This window comes from Dermacentor silvarum, chromosome 2 (genome assembly GCF_013339745.2).
Source record: "Dermacentor silvarum isolate Dsil-2018 chromosome 2, BIME_Dsil_1.4, whole genome shotgun sequence".
In the NCBI taxonomy this organism is placed as follows: domain Eukaryota; kingdom Metazoa; phylum Arthropoda; class Arachnida; order Ixodida; family Ixodidae; genus Dermacentor; species Dermacentor silvarum.
The window spans coordinates 167,981,752-168,002,220 of record NC_051155.1 but is presented as its reverse complement, the minus strand read 5'-3'; the positions used below and the strand labels follow the sequence as shown (position 1 = coordinate 168,002,220).

Genomic DNA, 20,469 nt, shown 5'->3' with positions numbered 1-20,469 from the left:
AAACAAATGTCATGAAAAACAAAACACCCAAGCGCATGCCTTTATATTTTAAATATTCGAGACTGAAATATTAAAAATACGAAACAAAACGGAAATCTGAAAATTATGCTTTTTTTTTTTTTGCGCGGCTGTGCATATCTCCGGGATCGCCCCACGCAAGAGGCCGCGTTTCTACCAAAAGCTCGCCTTCGTGCATATAGCGTTCGCCGCCAGTTTTTCCGGTAACCATTACGGTTGCTTAAGCTGCAGTTGTCGGGAAGCGTGAGAAGCAGTCAGGGATCTTTGAATGCTATCGCGTATAGTATATGCTATCTTGTATATACACGCCACTACCAGGCGTCTACGTCGCCTTCTCAGACCCGTTCGCGATCGCTGGGGACTGCAAGCTCGTCTTCCCAGCCTGCAAACCGAAGCCGGATGTAAGGCCTTTCGGATCAACACGAGCCCTTGCATTATCGACGTGCAATACGGAGAACCGAAAAATACAAGCTGTCCTCACGCCACGCATAGAGCGCTTCTCCTCGGTCGTCTCTCAGCCGCAGCTGTACACAATCCGATGTGCAACAATCCTGTTTCCTGCACCTGCGGAGAACCACGGCTTTTGCTTCCGCGCTACTTTTGTAACTCTGTGTTCCATTTTGTGCAACCAGCTTACGATTTCTGCGCAGTTATTGTGCTGGCTTGTGCCTACATCGTGCACCGCATACGACACGCAACATCGGCTGCCTCGCGAGGCACTGGTTCTATAGATGGGCTTGCATTTGCCCTTGTCTTATGGCGCCGCCTACTGGAACTTAAATTTTGTATACAGAGCGGACCGCTGTTAAAGGAACCTAAATAAGCATTAGGTAATACTACAGCTCATTTCGAAACACAACTTCGGCAATAATATTCTTTGTTATAGGTTCTCCGTAATGCGCCACATTAAGAACTTTTTTTAAAGCGAAGCTTTCAGTGCTTCTGTAAGCAACAAATCCTGTATGAATTAAACCCTCCATTGCATGATCACGATACATAGCAGTTTATTTTTTAATTACTTTTAGGCGCCCTTCCTTCGGGTGTAGCCCTCCTTATCTGCCTCTGCACGAAGTGTCTGTTGAGGTTCTGTTTCGATTACGTCGTCCCGAAGCTGACGCTATAACTAAAACAGTCCAGTCTTAATATACCAAGCAGTAATCGTAAATCCTCTCAGCTGTGAAGCAATTAATGTCGAATCAGTGTTGTGTCGAGTGAGAGCAGGTAACGTGGATCATATAATTTGCTTGCTGATTGTTTCCCCGATTAATTATTCATTCAGTCTAGCGCCCCAGCACAGCACCTTGTTTCTTAGACAGTCGTATATAGCGGACGCACCGGTGAAGGCTCCGGAATAATTTTGCCAATCTAGTGCTTTTTTTAACGTGCACTAAATAACATTCACGAGGGTGTTTTTCATGCATCTCGTACTTATATGAACAGTCAACGTCACTGAGTCATTGCGGCAAGCTCACTTTCTGTACCGCCGTCTTCGAAATTGAACCACATTCGTCTTGCTTCCTTGGTCTTGTTCCCGAATTAATTTTACAGTTTTCACAAAACGCGCTAAAGACGCAGACGAAAGGAACACATACGACAGGATGGGCGCTGAACTTCCAACAGGCGTTTATTTTAAATGGTCCTCTATTTAATGCACTGCGCATAAGGTACATGCATGCATGCACGCATCATCATACAAAAGATTGCATTAAGTCGATCAATAAGTTCATACATAAGATTGTATGGTCAATACTGTTCTGCACCTAGATACCTCGAAAAGAAATGTCACTTCTTTTTTACTAATCATACTCTACTAATTATACTAATCACCGGATCACTTACACCAAATGTACTTCAGATGTTGTGTATGAGATACCCTTATATTGTGGGCCGTTTATATAGGAAAAACGTGCCATTGCTTCAACGACAGGGATATACAGCACAATAATGACGTTAGGAAACGATACGGTAGCCAATTGGCTGAATACTGCAAAAAGTGCGCATGCACACCCATGTTCGACAACGCAACTTTCCTGAGGAAAGAAAACACAAAAAGAAAAAGTTAGCGTAGATTGCACTAGTGGCGCAAGGCTAAAGAAACAGCGGAGCTGATCGGCCACGTATTTGGGCTAGGCTAAGCACTACCAAGTCATCCCCAGCATTTCCCGAAATTTATTGATTATTGATTGATAATCGATTAGCTATCGATTGGTAATCGCAAGGTATTGGCCACGTATTTGGGCTACGCTAAGCACTACCATTACGTCTATGTTGACAAAATCGAGGTAATGAATGAAACCGTAACTAGGCTGATCTCAGAAGCAGCAATGAAAGTGGGAGGTAAGGCACCAAGGCCACCAGTAAGTAAGCTCTCCCAAGTAACAAAGGACCTAATAAAGAAACGACAAAACATGAAAATGGCAAACTCAAGAGGTGAGATAGAAATCGCTGAACTGTCGAAACTGATCAACGTCGTTTTCTGCGTCGTACCCAAGCACGCGCAATGTACAGCCCCGGCGAACGCGTTCCCGCCATTGCCACGTTGATGCTGCTATGCCCAACGTAAAAAGTATCTATAAACGTTGGCTCTGCCCGCAACGCCGCCTCCTCGGCTCGCCGTGTCGCATGCGTTCGATATCTTGAGTTAGCTCGGCGTCGTGGTTAGCAGCATTCGCCCGCCATTGGCGCTTGCGTCCCACTAGAAACACAAACATGTAACCAGTAATTGAGAAACGCTTCAATACAGCGTCGGGATTAACCCACTACTAAACACCGGGACCGCACGTTTCAGCTTCGCTGGTTGACCATCTGTACGGAGTGCTTGGGTGGGGCTTTTTTTTTTTTCTCTCTATCTCTTTTTGCCCTCTTTCCAACCCCTATTTCCCCACCACAGTGCAAGGTAGCAAACCAGAAACTCGCATCTGGTTTACCGCCCAGTCCCTGCGTTTCCTCTCTCTCTCTCTCTCAGCATTGTTCAAAAGGCTCCTTCCTCTAAGTGTTAAAACAAACTTGGCTCGAAACACCGGCAATGCTTGTTGCGCTAGCGTATACGGCTAGCATGATACAGATTTCTGACACATATACCGTATGAACTGCTTCTAGCGTCCTGCAATTTTTTATTAAGCGTACTTTTTTCTTCTGGTGGTTTCTGTCTCCTTTCTGCACATTTAGTGACATCCTTAACTTCAGTATGTTCTTTCTCTAAGCTTTGTGCAATTTCATGCTCCCATCCGTGCTTCATGCTCCTTGTGCTCCCGTCCCGGGCCCTGATGTCAGCTGATTAGAAGCGGAATCTGCATCGATCTTTCCGACACAAAGGAATTAAAGTGCATCATTAGGTTACCGTATTTATTCGAATACAGGTCAACGTTTTTTTTTTAATATTACCCAGAGCGAGCTATCGACCTCTATTCGGGACCAAGGAATCTCGACCCGCATCATGAACAAAGATAGGAAAGTAACGAGCTAACGGCGCTCCTGCGCGACGGCCGCCGTAAAACATTAAGAAAGATGCATAGCCAACGCACTCGACGGCACCGAGGACGATGCCGTTTGGAGCACTGAGGACGCCTGCGAAGCATCCGACGAGGACGACTTCTCTGGCAGTTCCGACGAGGATGCAGTTTGTGGCGTCGACTAGCCAGATTTAGTAGCCGAGCTTACGGCAAATAAAGTAACGTCATGCTCAAAATGTTTACAGCGAAGCTGTATATCTCTACCCCTCCCCCCCATGCATTTGTCGTATCCGTGGGCGTGGGCAACAACTCAACCAATCAGCGGGAGGCGTGCGCCGTTGGCTTCCTTGCTTCATCAGATAGCGCTCGCATCCGCGGCAGCGGCGGCATCGGCCATGCGGGGGAAAGAAAAAAAGATGCAGTTTCGCCCGAAAGGCGAAGCATCGATTGCGATAGCAAATTAGTAGACAGCTATATGAAGTAAGGATAGTAGTTTTATCGGTCATATAAAGTTATAAATATTCGCTTACTAACTAAATAAACAAGCACAGTGTCACGCGTGCAGAGGTAAACATGAACACATCTCGCTCGATGACCGCGGGAGCTCGTCAAAACGCTGGAGTGAGAAATCGCGCCAGTGGCAGCAAGCAAACTGACCTTCGCGTTGGCTCTCGCTTCAACGCGAACTAAACGTCGAAAGCGCAGCAGCGCATACGAAGCTATCGGCACTCGGCGAATGCCCTTTGTCCATCGCAGATCGCTTTGAAGATGAGGCCGCCGCGGGCGCACCCTTCAGCCGCAGTCGCAGCAGCCGCGGAAGCAGAAAGCACCCTCCCTCCCTCTCCCGTCTTCGTCGCCTCCTCCCCGTGCCTCGCGCGTGAACGAAGACCGTGCGCTTCCGGCCGCCTTCCTCTCTCGCGTGCGCGAGATTAGGCTGCGGTTGCCGGCTCACCCTTGCACGCTTTCACTCGCACACACAACGCACGGCGACGATTTTATCATCGTTGGACTTTATTCGGAACATCACGGTGACGGCGACGGCAGAAATGCGCTTGGAGTGTGCATATAATTGCTATCGCAATAAAAAAAAAAAGCTCGCCATCGCGCATAGCGTTCGCCGCAAGCGTTCCCGGTAAAGATTACGGTTGCAAGCCGCAGTTGCCGGGAAGCGGCAACTGTAGTGTGCGAAGCGGTGAGTGATGTAACTACATTGCTGTATCTAAAAGAACAACCCGCCTAGCAATTGATTTGTGTTGTGACAGTGCTATGAGAAGGCAACGTATAGTGAGGCCTCCTGAAGAGCAGCGTGCATACGAGGCGTGGCGAAAGTGTGGTTAAATGCATTTCTATTGTCTCTGGTCCACTCTTTTTAAGTGCACAAAGTAGCGGCGCAAGCCAAGTCGCAGGCCGTTGAAACGTCTTAGGCTAATAATTAGGTAAAGTGCATGTCAATGTCTCCATGTAAATAATTTCACGCTACTTCGTAATGGGTAATCTTTCTAGTTGTCGTTTAGAGCTTCGCTTTCCAACCACATTCACAGCGTAAATTGGATACTATTTTTTTTTTCGTTGTCTGAAAAGATATAAATCGAGCAGTAATTTTTTTTGCGCGGTGAGTTGAATATAGGAGTCGACCTATATTCGTGTTCGATCTATTTTCGATTAAGTACGGTTGTTTATTTTATGAGTTTGTTTGCATTGGATTGGCGGTAAAAGGCTGGTTATTAGCGGTGAAAATGAAAGGGCAAGGTTCTTCCCATTCATGAATATATCGCGGCCCGAATTGCAGCGCGAGGATACGTTTGTGACTTCACGAATAACGAAGTAATTTCGCACCTCTATAGGCCAATTTGTGCCCAGAAAAAGTTTTAAAAATTTTACTTGGTTCATTCGTCGACGCCTTTAGAATGCACTGTAACCACTGTTAGTTGATCAACTATATCAGGTATACTCCCGAGCAGGCGCTGCCCAAATTTCGATCATCACTTCCCTAGTCGTAGCGCGGCAACTTCAAATCCCTCTTTTATTTTCGCGTCTTTAATGGCTTACCGGGCTCACGACAGAACAGGCGTACGAAAGTGTAATTTACCAATTAAATCACCAAGGCTATAGGTCTGAGCCGCTACAGCCTTGACCCGCAATGTCTTTCTCTTCCTCTTGAATTAGTAAGTGATGAGAAAACACGCTTGCAAAAACGAACAGCCTGGCCGTAGACTCGTTTACCTTCATTTTTGCGGCTTGTACTACGACGGCGAACCGGCGCTCGCGTAGGAGCGCCGATTGCGAAAGCACGCGCCTTCTCGTAAATGAACAAAATCGACAATAACAAAACTACGGAGTCATCGCATCTGCAAATTACCCGCCATCTGCGCCGACGGTGCCAAGTATGCGTACGGGGTTTACGCCGTCTCTGTCATGTGACTGTATACCTACACCGCACGCGGGGGCCAGTCGGCACAGCAGCGCCGGCCTTAGCGCTGTAGCACCCGCGGGTCTCGACGGAAGTTCTGGCGATCGATTTCTTCTCTCCCCGGTCTGCTCGGATCGCTCGACGCACCGCGCCCTACGACGACGCGTATTACACACATACCACTGCGCCAGCTGAGTGCGACGCATACGCGACAACGCGCTCTCTGTTCCGTCCGTTTGTCGCCGCGCTATGAGCTTCGAAAGCGGCTCATCGGGATCGCCCGCGGTGGCGGCGGCCGTGCTGCCACAACCGTCGTCGTATTTGCAACGCAGAGGTCGTCGCCGGTTGCCGGACGGGATGGACCAGTCAGCAGCAGGGCCCGGAGGCAACGGCAGTCCAGCTGTCAAGAAGACCACGGTGCTTGTCATCGGAGCAGGTCTCAGCGGTAAGAAACGGAGAGGGAGGGGAGACGAAAAAGGCATGGAGGACATTTAATCGCATGAAATGCACTAACTATATAGCTCAGCAACGAGTATACTATTATAAACCATGTACTTTTGCAAATTGTATGGCTAAAGTATTGGCCCACTTATGAACTTGTATCCTAAAGTGTATGCCAACAGCATATTATAGTGGTGGGACAAGGAATGTCATTGGATCCAGCGCCACGAACAGGGGTTTTGCTTTCGTGGTGACGAAGACAAGGGGATTTGTAAAAACGCTGTATCCGGTGACATACTTTGCGCTACCATTGTCGATTACATCGTCTCCATCTTCCTTTGTACCTTCGTCTTGTATGACATAGCACAGTATGCTTTCTACGGTCCCAATTGCAATGAAAAAAGGCCAATAAAAAAAAGAAATAACGAAACTTATCTGTGTGTAACACTACCAGAAACACCCCCATTTATTTATTTATAAAAGATTCAAGAAAATAATAATAATAGTAAGCACCTAAACATATTGGTACCGGAATATAGCGCGAGAATCGAATCTAATGTGCCAGCTATATATGGAACCGGAGAAAACGTTCGTGTTATGAGCTGGGATTTTACGATAGAATGTTTTACAGTGGGACTACCCCTTTTTTTGTGAGCCTCTTCGTTGTTCTGATGGATGGACGGATGGGAAAACTTTATTATGGCCCATTGGGTCGCGCTAGTTTCCTAGCCCGAAGCGGGCCGCTCCCACGTTGGTACTGAGTGGACTGGTAGTTTACAACAAAGTATTTGACTGGTTAGTATTCACCACAGTTGTCTGTTGTCAATGACGAGAATGCTTTCTTCTTGTCCTTGGCGCTCAGGTTTTTCGTCCCGAGCTATTCTTTATTACCTATGATGCTATATTTATCAAGTTGCAATGTCTACGCGTTGATGCTTTTTATAACCGGCTATCCGGGGAAAGTGACCTTAACGCTGCCTCGCAAAAATAATGTACACTCGCATAAGCATGACATGGCATGGCAAGAACTTTATTTTGGTCCAGAGAAACTATAGGGCCTGAGGGCAAAAGCCCCCAGGCTAAGTCGGTGGCTCCGCCCATGTAGGCACCCGTAGGCCAAAGGCTTTCCCGATATCGTGAGCTCTCTGGATGGCCAGGAGTTGATCTTGGAGGACTTCACTGGATATGCGCCTAAGCGTGGTATATTTAGCTCGAGGTATACGTGCATGACGCTGGCGTCATAAGAGAGCATCTTTGAAGACGGCTCAGACGGCTTTGTTTTTTCGTATTTCCTTTTCTTTTTAAGAAATACACAGAATTTTTAAATATTCCCTGTCGCAGATAGCATAATTCTAGTCCTTGAGGTGGATTACTCAAAGAGGCGGACGTTACCTTCACGACAATTCGAAATGCACAATGGACTATTTAACAAAAGTTCACGACGAAATGCACCTGCGTATTTCCTTGTCCCCTTGCTTTCTTTATTTCCATTTTGCGCTAAGTGACCATAGGTTTTATGGTATGAAATTTTCCGATTTATTTTTGTTATTCAATGCATGAAATGGCGTTTTGTTAAAAAAGTAAATGGAACGACAGCGAATTTTCATCGCAAGATTGATTCCGCCTATCTCGAACCCCTTGCCATCCTCAAAATTCATTCCAAGTGGACATGCTTTGAAACCTCACCAGCAACGATTTGTAAATTGCAATATGCACCGTAAAGTAATTAGTTACGCACTTAACTAGTGCGTTTTTTGTAATGAGTCGATTGCGCATATCGATTTGTCATGCAAGTAATGTCCGCCTCCTCGTGTAATCCGCCTCAAGGGCTAGAATTATGTTACCTGCCACAGGCTATTTTTTCAAAATGCCGTATATAGTCTAAGAAAAGGCACCCCACATAAAAAAAAAAAGGCTGTAGAGCAACAGATTGTACGACCAGCGATCTATAACAGCCTACCCAACACTCTCCTGTCATCATTCAATAAAGTTTTTCACTGAGGTAATGAAACATCATTATGCTGTAATCATTGAAGAATCACGCGTAATGAATTTTGACGAACTTTTATAACAAATATTGTTAATTCGACATTACCATCGTGCAGACCAAGATATATTCTGTATTCATCTGCTCGTTTGGTAATATATATGTTCATCTGCCTGCGACGTGGCGGAGAGGCTAGGCCTTTCTGTCCCGACGTGGTAGCGGCCCGCTACGTGTTATAGCTGCACGTTCCGAAGGACCTCAATAAAGTCTTTCCATTCCATCTGCCCTTGAAATGTACAATGCAGGTACACATGTTCAAGTACAATACACAGTTTCATAGGACAGAGGGCCTAGTCAGGCATTGTGGCCTTTTGCCCTCCTGCTAACTGCTTAAACTGTCACACTTGAATAAATTACAATTTCAAATGATATTCAGTCTGCCGCAAATGTACGTCAGGTCGTCATTCCAAAAGAGCTCGCTATCGAAGAACACGCCTAGGTATTTTCACTGAGCTCATACACTCAGCTGGAACATACTGGCATGAGGGAAATTACGACAGTGCAGAAAAAGTGGTAAAACTCTAATCGTGTACATTCAATTTCAAATGACATCCGGTCGTCAATCCGAAAGAGTTCGCTATCGCAGAACACGTGTAGATATTCTTATCGAGCTCACATACTCCCGTGGAACACATTGACATGATGGCAATTATGACAGTACAGAAAAAAGTGGTAAATCTCTAACCATTGTAAAAGTGAATGCTCTGGCGCTCTTTGGCCATATCTGGCCCTTTCGTCACTAAACCCTACACACCATCGTCATAGTGGAAATTTGAAGCGCGCAATTTTTTCTTGTTTATTGACAGTTACCAGCAAACCAAGGCATACTTAATTTAGATATTTCGATACACATGACGCAAGGTCATTCATAAATATATTTTAAAAAAAGAGGAGAGAAAATGAAGCTCTCTGGTACTCCGGCTCTAAAAGGTAACGTGCTGTTGAATCGTAACTGGTTGTCTAAGGCTACCACTTGTGAGTGACCATTCAAATAATTATTCGAAAACTTGTAGAATTGGTCCCCGAAAGTTCTCCAAGTGAAATGCCTTGGCTCACTGTGTCACATGCATTAGAGGTACCTAGAAAAATGTACAGCGCATAAGCAAATATGCTGTGCTCTAAAGCTACATTCAATTCGTCCGAGAATTCTTCGACACGAAAATCTCCGTCCCGTCCCGCGACAAAGCTGAACTGACGGCTTGAAATAACATTCTTTTTTGCTAAGAATGATGTCGACTATGCTGTGCATGAGAAGTTTTTATGTCATTTAGTTGTCACATGATGCGCAAAATATAAATAGGTCAATAACTGTTAACGCTATGTCCCCCCTCCCGCCCCCCGCCTCCTTTATATAGTGGTTTGATAGTTGCAGTTTTCAATTCTTTTGGCAGTGTGCAGGTTTCTGATACACTATAAGTATGTCAAGAAGAATTCCGGTTGGGGAATCAAAGTTTTGCTGCAGCAAGGACACAGAAATCCCGTCAACCCGGCACGGTTTCCCCTCTGAAACCAGGAACTGTACCACTATAGCTGTCAGTCGTTAACATCGGAAATGATGCGGAAGTTGGTATACGGCTTTGTTAGCTTTGAAGCGACCCTGTGGCACCAATGAAATTCCCCTAGAAACGTGTGCGAAATGTTGATTAAAATATCAGCTGTATATATATGCGAGCAAGCCTGGGTCACCCAAAAGCGCCTCGGTTAGCCTTGAATCTCTACTATTTTTACCGCAAAGATAACTTACCAATGAACATCGTCCACTAGCCGGCTTTCCAGAGGATAACCGAAGCTGATGCTGGAAATAGCAGCATCTTGCAGATTCGATAATGGCGACTTTACACCTCGCGATGCTGTAGCTAACGCGCAGCTCAGCGCCACGTTGAGAGCGCGCTTAAACTGATTCCCTTTTTAGCAATTGCTTTCATTGTTTCCGGGAAAAGTCAGCGGTGCTTTCTTTATTGACTGCTTTATGTATTCACAATTAATCCGCAGCCATCCACTACGGCGTGCCTCATAATCAGAACTGTTTTCGGCACGTAAATCCCCAGAGAGATGAATATTTATGTATTTATTAATGAGAACATCATTCTTGCCATTGGCAGGCCAGTTTTTCTTTCCAGCTGTCTAACTATCCAGATAAACATAGGGGCCAATCCCGAAAATAGTGCAGCCTAAGTATGTTGGCCGATCCCGAAGGCAGTGCTTTCTAACAATGTGAGCCTAGCCTTTTTTCTCGCTCTTAAATAAAAAAAATATTTTAAAAAAGATGGTGCGAAAGCTGTCAGCTATACAAGTGCAGTGTTCAAGCCCGATCCCTACTCTGGTCTTCCTCCCCCCCCATTTGGCGTCGTAATGTTAACACACATTATTTGTACAGTCATGCAGTATCCTACATAAGAACCACCTCGTTGATATGTTTCTTAGGTGACCACCGAAAAGAAAAGCGTGACCCGGAAAAATGTAACACCCGAAAATAGTTGCGGCAGCACTGCAGATAAGGCGAAACGCTACTCTTACACGAAACCTTATTTCAAGTATAATATAAAGCCAACAAATTATTGAAAACCCGCATCATAACGCTCACTATCGTTGCCTGGTGGTCAGATGGAACGTTAAGCTGCCTTTTGGAGCGGTCGTAACAGTGAGTTGCACTAATTGAAGTTTAGGGATTTCCATTTGTTGTTCGAATCAAATTTGAGATGATGGCAGTTTCTTTTGGCGTATACTCACACCCTTTCTTCAGTTTCCGCACAGCCATGTACGTCTAAAAATAAAAGCACAAGGGAATGTTTGTATAAGGCCACGACAGCGGCCGTGGACTTGTGTGTGAGGCGACCGCTTGTGCCTTCGTGCGAATCCGCTTTCAAAGTCGCGAGAATCGTTGGGGCCGATACATGTCCGACACGCTTAGCGGTTCCGATGTCCCGACGTCATCATCCGTTGACACGTATTCACGATAGGTGACACGGGCGCCTATTTGTGCGCATGCTCAACGTATACAGGCTTCGCCGAGGAGTGATGGCACGTCACAGTTTTTGGACGTAATGTATCAAGCGGGAAGCTAATATACATGACTCTGAGGGAACTTGCGTTTCGGAGTGTGAGAGCCGGGAAAACGTAAGAACGTATCAATGAGGTTCTACCGTATTTAAAGAAGTGGTGCTCGGGTTCGGAATTTAGCTAGCCATATATGGCGGTTAGATTAAAAATGTGTGTTACATCACTTTCAAATGGGGCCGAATTTGAGCGCGGAACTGCATGCATGTCGTCCTCGTTTGAAAACACGGCGAGCTTAAGCGACTCAACAAGAACAGCACTAAGCAGACCAGACCTGAAAGAGTGCGTGAGAATAAATAGTACGAAAGATAGCACGAAAAGAGGTAGTACATTGGAAAACGACATAAAACGTAGAAGTATTTTACTTATGAAACTGAAATAGTAACTATACAAAAAGGTGAAATCGTTGCTCATTCTCGCTCACTAGCCGGTCTCTTATCGCACCAGAAATGCCCTCGATCCGCAGCTGAAAATTCGCTTTCACTAGCAGCAAACTGGTTGAAGAAATAGCCAAACATTTTTCGACGCGCGGGCTCAAAAGCGAGCTAGATGAAGCACCCGGTATACACCCGTCACGTGCCTTCATCCAGGCTATCATAAACGTAGTATGCCCGATAACTCGGCCATATAGGCAGATTTTCAGAAATACCTAATATCAAAACATATGCGGTGGGAATCGGATAACAGAAATGCTCGGTGTGTCCTAAATTTCATATATTAACACATTCATTCATTCATTCATTCATTCATTCATTCATTCATTCATTCATTCATTCATTCATTCATTCATTCATTCATTCATTCATTCATTCATTCATTTCTCTTTCTCAGGTGCCTCCCTCCAATTTCGGGCACGGCCTCTCATCAAATAAGGTCTCACTAAAAAATTGTCGTGCCATGTTTGTTTACATATCTTGCTTCTCTTTTCGGCAAGCTCGCTTCCAAGAAAGGAGGTTATGAAAGGAACTCGTAGTAGACCGGAAACGCGATGTGTTTTTTTAACAGACTGAATTGAGCAGAAGCGCCCAATCACGATCGAACGCAACTGGCATTTCTTTGTTAAAAAAAAGAGAGATTGGAGGACGCTGAAGCTTTGCTTTTAAGAATGGAACGCGACAGTATTCAAAGATCCCTGACTGCTTCTCACACTTACCGACAACTGCAGCTTAAGCAACCGTAATGTTTACCCAGAAACACTGGCGGCGAACTCTATGCATGAAGGCGAGCTTTAGAAAGCTCGCCTTCGAAATATCTGTTACACAAGTAAACGTGTCAAGCGAGTTAACTGCAGCACTGCTCCCACAAAAATTGCTGCCCCCTTTTTTTTTTTTTATTTCGGTGAACTCTTGCGTTCTGCAATGAGAGTGCTCGTCCCTCTCAACTGTCTGCGATTTTGCGGAAACGCAGCACTCGCGCCAGATACGTCCTAATTTCCGCCGGAGTTTGTAGGCTTCCTGACAACGTGTATGTACTGTGCTCAGCTGTTGAAACGCGATACTCGGAGCGCATGGCTGCCGGCGCTTCTTGCGCCACCGGCGGGCGCTGGGGACACCGAGCATTGCGGTAAAGGATGAAAGCGAGAGCATTTGTGAAAGATTATGTCCATATGCCTCCATTTGTCCCACCAGCAATCATCCAGCGCTCGCCGGTGGCGCGAAAAGCGCTGGCAGCCATGCGCTATATACGAGCATCGCGTTTTAATCGCTGAGCACAGTACATAAAGATAACAATGCATGCGTAAGTGTACAAAAGACATTGAATTTGTTCGGCGCGTATCTGTTGGGGATCCAATCAGGTGCAATATGTGCCTTATATGCTGTTATATTATAATGTTATATATTGTTATATATTGTGTAATAATATCAATAGTCATTGAAGGCATCCATCATTCAGCTTGTAGATAGAGAGAGAGACAAAAGGGGGAAAGACAGGGAGGTTAACCGCAAGGGAAAATCCGGTTTGGTACCCTACACTGGCGAAAGGAGAGAGAGGGAGGTAAAAAATTGGAGGACGTTTAAGCTTTGCCTTTAAGAGTGGAACGCGATAGCATTCGAAGATCCCTGGCTGCTTATCAGGCTTCCCGGCAACTGAAGCTTTTTTTTTTTTCTTCTATATATACTCCACCTCCGCATGTGGCTGCCGTAGGGAGCCTACATGCAACGCTGTTGTAGGCTGCCGTAAAGCTTTATAGGCTGCCGTAGAGTTACTATATGTGGCTCACGCAGAGAGTCAGCTCTCAAGGCTACCGTAGAGTTACTGTATATGCTCCCTACGGGAGCCATATATAGTAACTCTAAGCTGCCGAAGAGGCGAGTGCCATCTGGATGGTATTTTTGCCAGGAGGAAACCGCGGCGTGCCCCTGTATGAGTGGTAGAAATGCTGTAAGAAGGGCTTGTGTTTGAGTTTCCGCCGTAAGAGAATTATGTTTTCTCGTATATTCAAATTACAATCCGACGCTATCACATCTGTAGGTTGTGGTTACGTCGTACTTTACGATTTTCTGACGCATTTTACTTTGAGAAATTCGATTAGTTCACCAGCGTCTCTGCGCCACGTGGAGGGCCTGCGGGGTCGGCGTGGTTCGGGATGATTCTCTTGGCCGGACAACGCGCCGACGCCGACACCGGATTTTCTGCGACACGGGGCCCTTAATGCTATCGCGTTAAAAGATAGGAAAGTAGAGTGGAGAGGAGCACATACACACGATCACCACCAGTCACTATCACTGCAGGCTATAACAGCACTACGAACACCAATTCAGGCTACAGCTGTTTGTTCAATTCTGTTGACCTTAAAAACTGCAACAGTGACCTCATTGCCCTCAGCTGCGATGGCTTGCGAGGTCGGCATTCTAAAATGATTTTCTCTGACAACGGTATTTAATCAAAACACGCTATCGCGACTACGAGCGATTGTCTCCGTAAATCGTGGCGAGGGCAGCCACACAGAACGTGTTAGGGAGTCTCCTCGCTACCACAGTCATCACACGAGTACATTTTCGTCCCATCCGATTCAAAAAGGAAAAGACTTCGTAAACGTCACTCCTATATATCCATATTGGACACAGCAGGGCAGCCTCATGTCGGCAAAGTCCAGCTGGGATGCGAAGGCGGTGAGTCCAGGAGATGCAGCCGGTTGCCTTGAAAACTTGGGGTGTTCCGCATGGAGGACGTTATACGACGTATATGGCGCGAGCATTCCAAGTTCTCTAGCGGCATCTGTCTTTGGTAATGGTATGGACTCCTCTTTTCTGCCTTGAAGAGCCGACCGAGCAGCATTATCGGCGTGTTTGTTACCTATGACGCCGCAGTGACTTAGAAGCCACTGAAATTTCACGTGATGTCCTTTCTCAGCCAACGTATGGACTAGCTCTCCAATCTCGAATACTAGTTGTTCGTGTGGTCCGCGCCGCAGGGCTAATAGCAAAGAGTGCAGTGCTGCCTTCGAGTCACTGAATATAGACCATCTTCGAGGCTGTTCTTGGCTGACGAGGCGAAGTGCGGCGCGAAGAGCTGCAAGTTCCGCAGCCGTCGATGTCGTTGGACACGTCTTGAAACTGATGGTGGTGGCTCTCGCTGGGAAAGCCACGGCTCCAGAGGAACACTGGAGAGTTGCAGATCCATCAGTATAAATGTGTACGAGGTCGGTGTACCTCTCGTGCAAAAGGAGCATAGTTAGTTGTTTAAGAGGAGGAGATAGCAGCTCAGATGTTTTTCAGATTCCTGGTACGGTGAGTTGGGGGAGTGAAGTCTGATGGAAGGCTGGCGTAATAATCGGAAATCGTATCGCAAAATGATGTTTGCGGCCTTTCTAACGGTTGTGTTGCAAGATGGCGGGATTGGGTTCGGGCATAGGGCCTAATCTGCACTCTCAGTACCTCCACCGCAATCTGTGTTTGTATTGGTTGCTACCGGATGATTGCAAGAGTGGCCGCAATTGACACCACAGTTTGGCAAACCAAGACAAACTCTGAGAGCCCGGCTTGAATAGCCTGTAGAGCACGAAGATTTATCTTGCAAGTATTGGTCAATACGGAAAAACTAATCTAAAAAAGCCCAGAAATAGTGCTCTGTACAATTCCAACATTGCATGTGCAGACATTCGCCAAGTCTTTCCGCCCAGAAACTTAAAAAGCTGTGAAATTGCTGTCAGGTGCTGTTTCAAGTAGGTCACGTGCGGGATTCATGAAAGATCTCTATTAATGATTATGTCAAGAAAATTGCCGCCATTGCCATGTCGCTGCTCTGCCCGTAACGCCGTCTCCTCGGCTCGCCGTTGTCGAATGCGTTCGATATCTCGAGTTAGCTCGGCGTCGTGGTTAGCAGCATCCGCCCGCCATTGGCGCTTGCGTTCCACTAGAAACACAAACATGTAACCAATAATTGAGAAACGCTTCATACAGCGTCGGGATTAACCCACTGCTAAACACCGGGCCACACGTTTCAGCTTCGCTGGTTAACCATCTGTACGAAGTGCTTGGGCGGTGTTTTAGGGACGAAGCTCCTTAGGGTCGAGCCTTGTCCGCCGTCGCGCCGTTGTAGCCACGCTAGTACTCGCCGCTCCCGCTAGAGGCGCAGCTGTGCTCTCTTTCTCTTTTTCTCTCGTTCCTGACGCGCGCCCTCTCTCCCGTCCGTAGCTAGGGGCGCTGCGGTGCACAAGGGCGTTCATTCCCGACGCGCTCTCTCTTTCTCTCTCGTTCCCGACGCTCGCTCTCTCTCTCTCGTCCGTAGCTCTGGTTTACCCGAATGAACCCCCGGTGCTTCGCCCACTCATCACCATTCACGTCGTGGATATGCGGTGATTTTTAGCTACAACTTCATAACAACTATTAGGCTTACAACTTGCGATTATTGATGTCATTCCGTAGGCCCACATATATCTGGTTGTATATCCTATGTTGGATAAAATATGATCACATACAGAGTTGCGGGTAATCACATGAACAGGTCCGTAAAGCGCTCGTGTTCGATTACATTTATGACCTGAAAAAGTGTGCGAACAAATACGTTTACTATATGCAGTCGCGTTCGCACCGATACGTGGCGTTGGCGCCATTTTGTAACGACGCTCGTCAACGTACACAAGTGAGCAAAAGTTTGTGTTCTACCGGGTGCCGCGAAAAACCTAAATTTATCCGCATCAAGACGCTCAGCTTGAGACTAAGGAGAGCTTGCTGCGCTCGAAACAACACCAAGCTCTGGATGTTCGCAGTTCTAATATTCAGGCTGTAAAAAATTATGGGCAATTCACAAAACTTTTCGTTCGTATATGAAAACCGATCGTCAGTGGCTGGTTACCTTCGCTGATAACATGTTCTATGGCGATCGGTTGGAGCATATTCTTGCGAACTGCCTAACGTAAGAACATGCATGGAGTATACAGGCCCAATTTTTACGGATGTTTCAAATATTTCTTGTTCTCCTTGTTCGCTATAGATTATCAAGCAGCATCCTACAGTTTAAAAATTGGGTCTCGAAATTGAGCCCGATTGCTTGTGATTTGAGGCCGTTACCTAGCGATGGGAAATAATAATAAATGTGAAATTATTGTCAATTTATTAGCTTGCCACGTTTGTCTTTCCTTCTCCAGACTCGTCTTTCATTCTTACTCGTTTCATATTTCAATTCGTAAGCCTTTCTATGCGTATCCAACGAGGAAACCCGTCCGTCCGTCCGTCCGTCACGTAAAGGCCGTTTCACATGCTGCGACTGCAGCGAAAAAAATCGGTGCAATCGCACGCGTCGCAATGCGATTTTGACGATCGCTTTCAAGATAGAGATTGCAGCAGCGAGCGAATTGACCTTCGTGCTACATTTCGCTTCAACGCGATCTACGCGGCGAGTAGATCTACCCAGTGCACAGGAAGCTATCAGCTCTCAGGCGCACTCTGTCCCCATCCCAGATCGCTTTCAAGATAAGGCCCGCGCGTCTCGCTTCAACGCGAACTAAGCGGCGAGAACACAGCGCACCCGATACTATCAGCACTCGGCACTGTTGCGGCTCGAGGTGGCGTTTGGGCCAAGAATCCACCAAGCCCATCGATGAATACATCCGGTAGAAGGAAAAGGGAAAAATGGTGTAATTTACATTATGTACACCGGCCTCTGGTACGGAAGCCCACTCCATCAGGAGCATATTAAACGTCTGAGTTCACTTCAGGTCACGTCAGCACCACCCTCTACTGCACCACACGTCTCCGCTTTTAATCCCGCCGTCTTCCCTCGAATACCGGATGGGGGAATATGATGACACTAGCTCGGCCAATCACCATCGTTGGCTCGGTCGCAACATCCCTCCCAGGTTGACGCACCGTTCAGCCGGGCCCGCCTCCAATGTCGCACCACCGCCCCCGTATTCTTGAGCATGCGTGACGCCCCTCTGGTCAGGATCAGGATTAGTAGTAACCTTCACGGTAATTACCGTTTCCATGGATGGTGGTGGTTGTTTATGACTCGACGCGAGCTCTTTTGTTCGCGTGTCACAGTATATGACACGCCTGATTTCTGTCGCTGCGCGTGCTGATTAATGGACCACCTCGTTGAAAACGTGCAGGGTATGCGCTTGTCTACGTTCAGCTCACTCTGCTACCATCGCAGATCGCTTTCAAAATAGGGCCTGCGCGGCCGTGCCATACGCAGCCGCCGCCGGTGTACGGTTAATCACGGTTCATAATGGTTCTACGCGGATTGATTAGGCGCTAAAAAGCGATAACGGCTTATAATGATTGGAACGCCATCGATGAACCTGGCGCCGCTACCTGCAGTAGTTTGCTTGCGGCATGAATTCACCTTGCGCCGCCGTCCACAGCAGTTCGTGTCGCCGCAGCGCTGTCGTTTATACTGGTCGGATCAAGTTTCATAACCTTGATAATGACACCGGTCTGCTTGGAGATGAGCAAGCGATACAATGCTTACGCATACTTAACCAACTCCCAGGGGAGTTCGTGCGTGAATTTTTATTGAAATGGTTCACCGACCGTTCTAAATTTACACGGTTTCGCGGGTGAATTCTGATGTGACGTTTCTGCATATCCATGGCGACTGATCAACAGGGCTGTCGGCTGCCAAGCTGCTGTCCGAGCGCGGCGTTGACGTCATAGTCCTCGAAGCACGACAGAGGGTCGGAGGCCGCCTGTACACTGTCAAGGTGGGTTCTGTGTTCACTCCAGCAGTGAAATTTCAAAGATATATAAAAAAATGTGTACCATTTGATGTCATATTGCAAGCAATCTATGCGTCCCACGAGCATTTTCAGGACAACATGTCAAAATTACAGTGTGGGAATTCGAAGGGGCACTAAGGAGAAACACTGAGCCAGTTTAGATGGATAAAGTGTCGGTTCAAAACTCCACTTTAGTTAATTTCGCGATAATATGATGATTGTTGGAAAATAATTTTTGAAAAAAAGAAATCCGGCAGAACCCACCGCATGAATACTATCGACGTTAATGCGATTAGCATTGAAGCCATATGTAGCGACACGCCGTGTTGCCGCCGCAGAGACGTGTTATGTGAGGCGTGTATGCAGCCGGGTTCCTCTCTCGCGCTTCACACCGAAGAGGCTGCGCCATCTAGCGCCGTCGCCGCGAAGTCCGCGCGTGTGTGAATATGCATTCAGATAGAATTATTCGAGTACATATGGCGCGGGTTCGATTCCGCCCAGCACCGCAGAAATGTTGAATTTATTTTTGTCACTGAAGAGCGGCACATACTCAGTGACCCAAGTTGATCCGACGGTTGGTTTCGAACACTGTGCCCTCAGCACAGCAGCCCCATGCTGTACCCATTAGACCACGGAATACCCAGTAACCCAAACTTGGCGGGAAAAACGGTTAAATACAAAAGCAGGAAGTGTCGACCTGAAAATGCGTGAAGTTCCCAAAGAGTGATAATCAGATTAATAATCAATTTGTTAAGTGACAGGGTCATTTGAAGCCAGAAGGAAGAAGGAAGCCATGATGGACTAGCTGGCAGTTGCTTAAAGGGACACTAAAGTGAAGGGGAAAAAAAGGTTATTTGCGCTGTAATCTCAAACTACCGTTTTACAATACCGGAAATGCGGGTCTATATAGCCTGAGAAGAGGCTCGGTAAGCCATAAAGGACTCGAAAACTAAAGACACGTGGCGACGCCACCTTGAAATTACCACACCAGCGTGCCGTGACGTTCGCCGATTTTCACGGAATCAGGTCGGTTCTCGGTAAATGTGGAATAGGTTGTATCCCAAAACAGCATACAGCAGAAGCTCTACTGTCTCATGCACAGGTGCCTTGCGGCTCGTAATAAAGGTTGGTTGTATGTCGATTCTGCACTTCGTTTCATTATTTGCACTGCAACCGACAAAAGCTGGTAGTCAGAGGTTCGAACCTTAGTCACCCGGCATTTGCGGACACACACTTCGGCGATTCCATGTAACTGCTGCTGACACCAAAACTACTGCAAAGTGAGGAGTCTCACAGTTCTACCACCTACGATGATTACTGCCCTATACAGCCGGTTTTGGCGATTAAAAAGGGAAGCTGTAGAAAGAAGATGATTTGGTAGTTACAGAATAATAACCTCTACCCCACCGCCAATAGATTCACCTAGCTTCAACATCACTAACCCATTGAGTTGCAAAGGGCCTATACCTTAACCACCATATTTGCACAAATTCAAAATAAAACTACTTGTTTTCCTCGGTTTACCACATTTCCGCGGCCGCAGCCAGACACAGCACATTAGTGCCGCCATTCTGGCGTGGCAGGTGCAAGTTTCCGTTAGAACCGGGATTGTCTATGCAACATGCAGTCGGTAAATATTTAAACCGCACGACCCAGCTTAGGCCGCGGAATTGCAGCAACCTGCTCCAGGACTGCCCGTGATCGCTATGCTGGGCTAACGCTGCCACGTCGCCGTTTAGCTCTGCTAGGGAAATTTCAACCAAAATTGGCTCCCCTAGAGTAAACAAGCGCTCTGAACAAACGCTCTGAAGTGAAGCGCATTGAACAAGAGAGCTACGCGGAAGTCGTACTGGGTAAACCAGATGCCATGCCCACCACGGGG

General features: G+C 46.8%; 1 protein-coding gene across 3 annotated transcripts in view; it reads left to right on the top strand.

The window, feature by feature from the left end:
* Positions 1 to 20,469, top strand: part of LOC119442062 (amine oxidase [flavin-containing]-like) — a 165,934-nt gene that overhangs the window by 52,882 nt on the left and 92,583 nt on the right. For 2 of the 3 annotated variants that reach the window (XM_049661855.1, XM_049661856.1), the window contains exon 2: positions 18,478 to 18,572. The exons of the other annotated variant lie outside the window; for it this stretch is intronic. In XM_049661855.1, the coding sequence (XP_049517812.1) occupies positions 18,478 to 18,572 (95 nt within the window). The remainder of the gene's footprint in view (positions 1 to 18,477; positions 18,573 to 20,469) is intronic. 3 annotated transcript variants of the gene reach the window in all.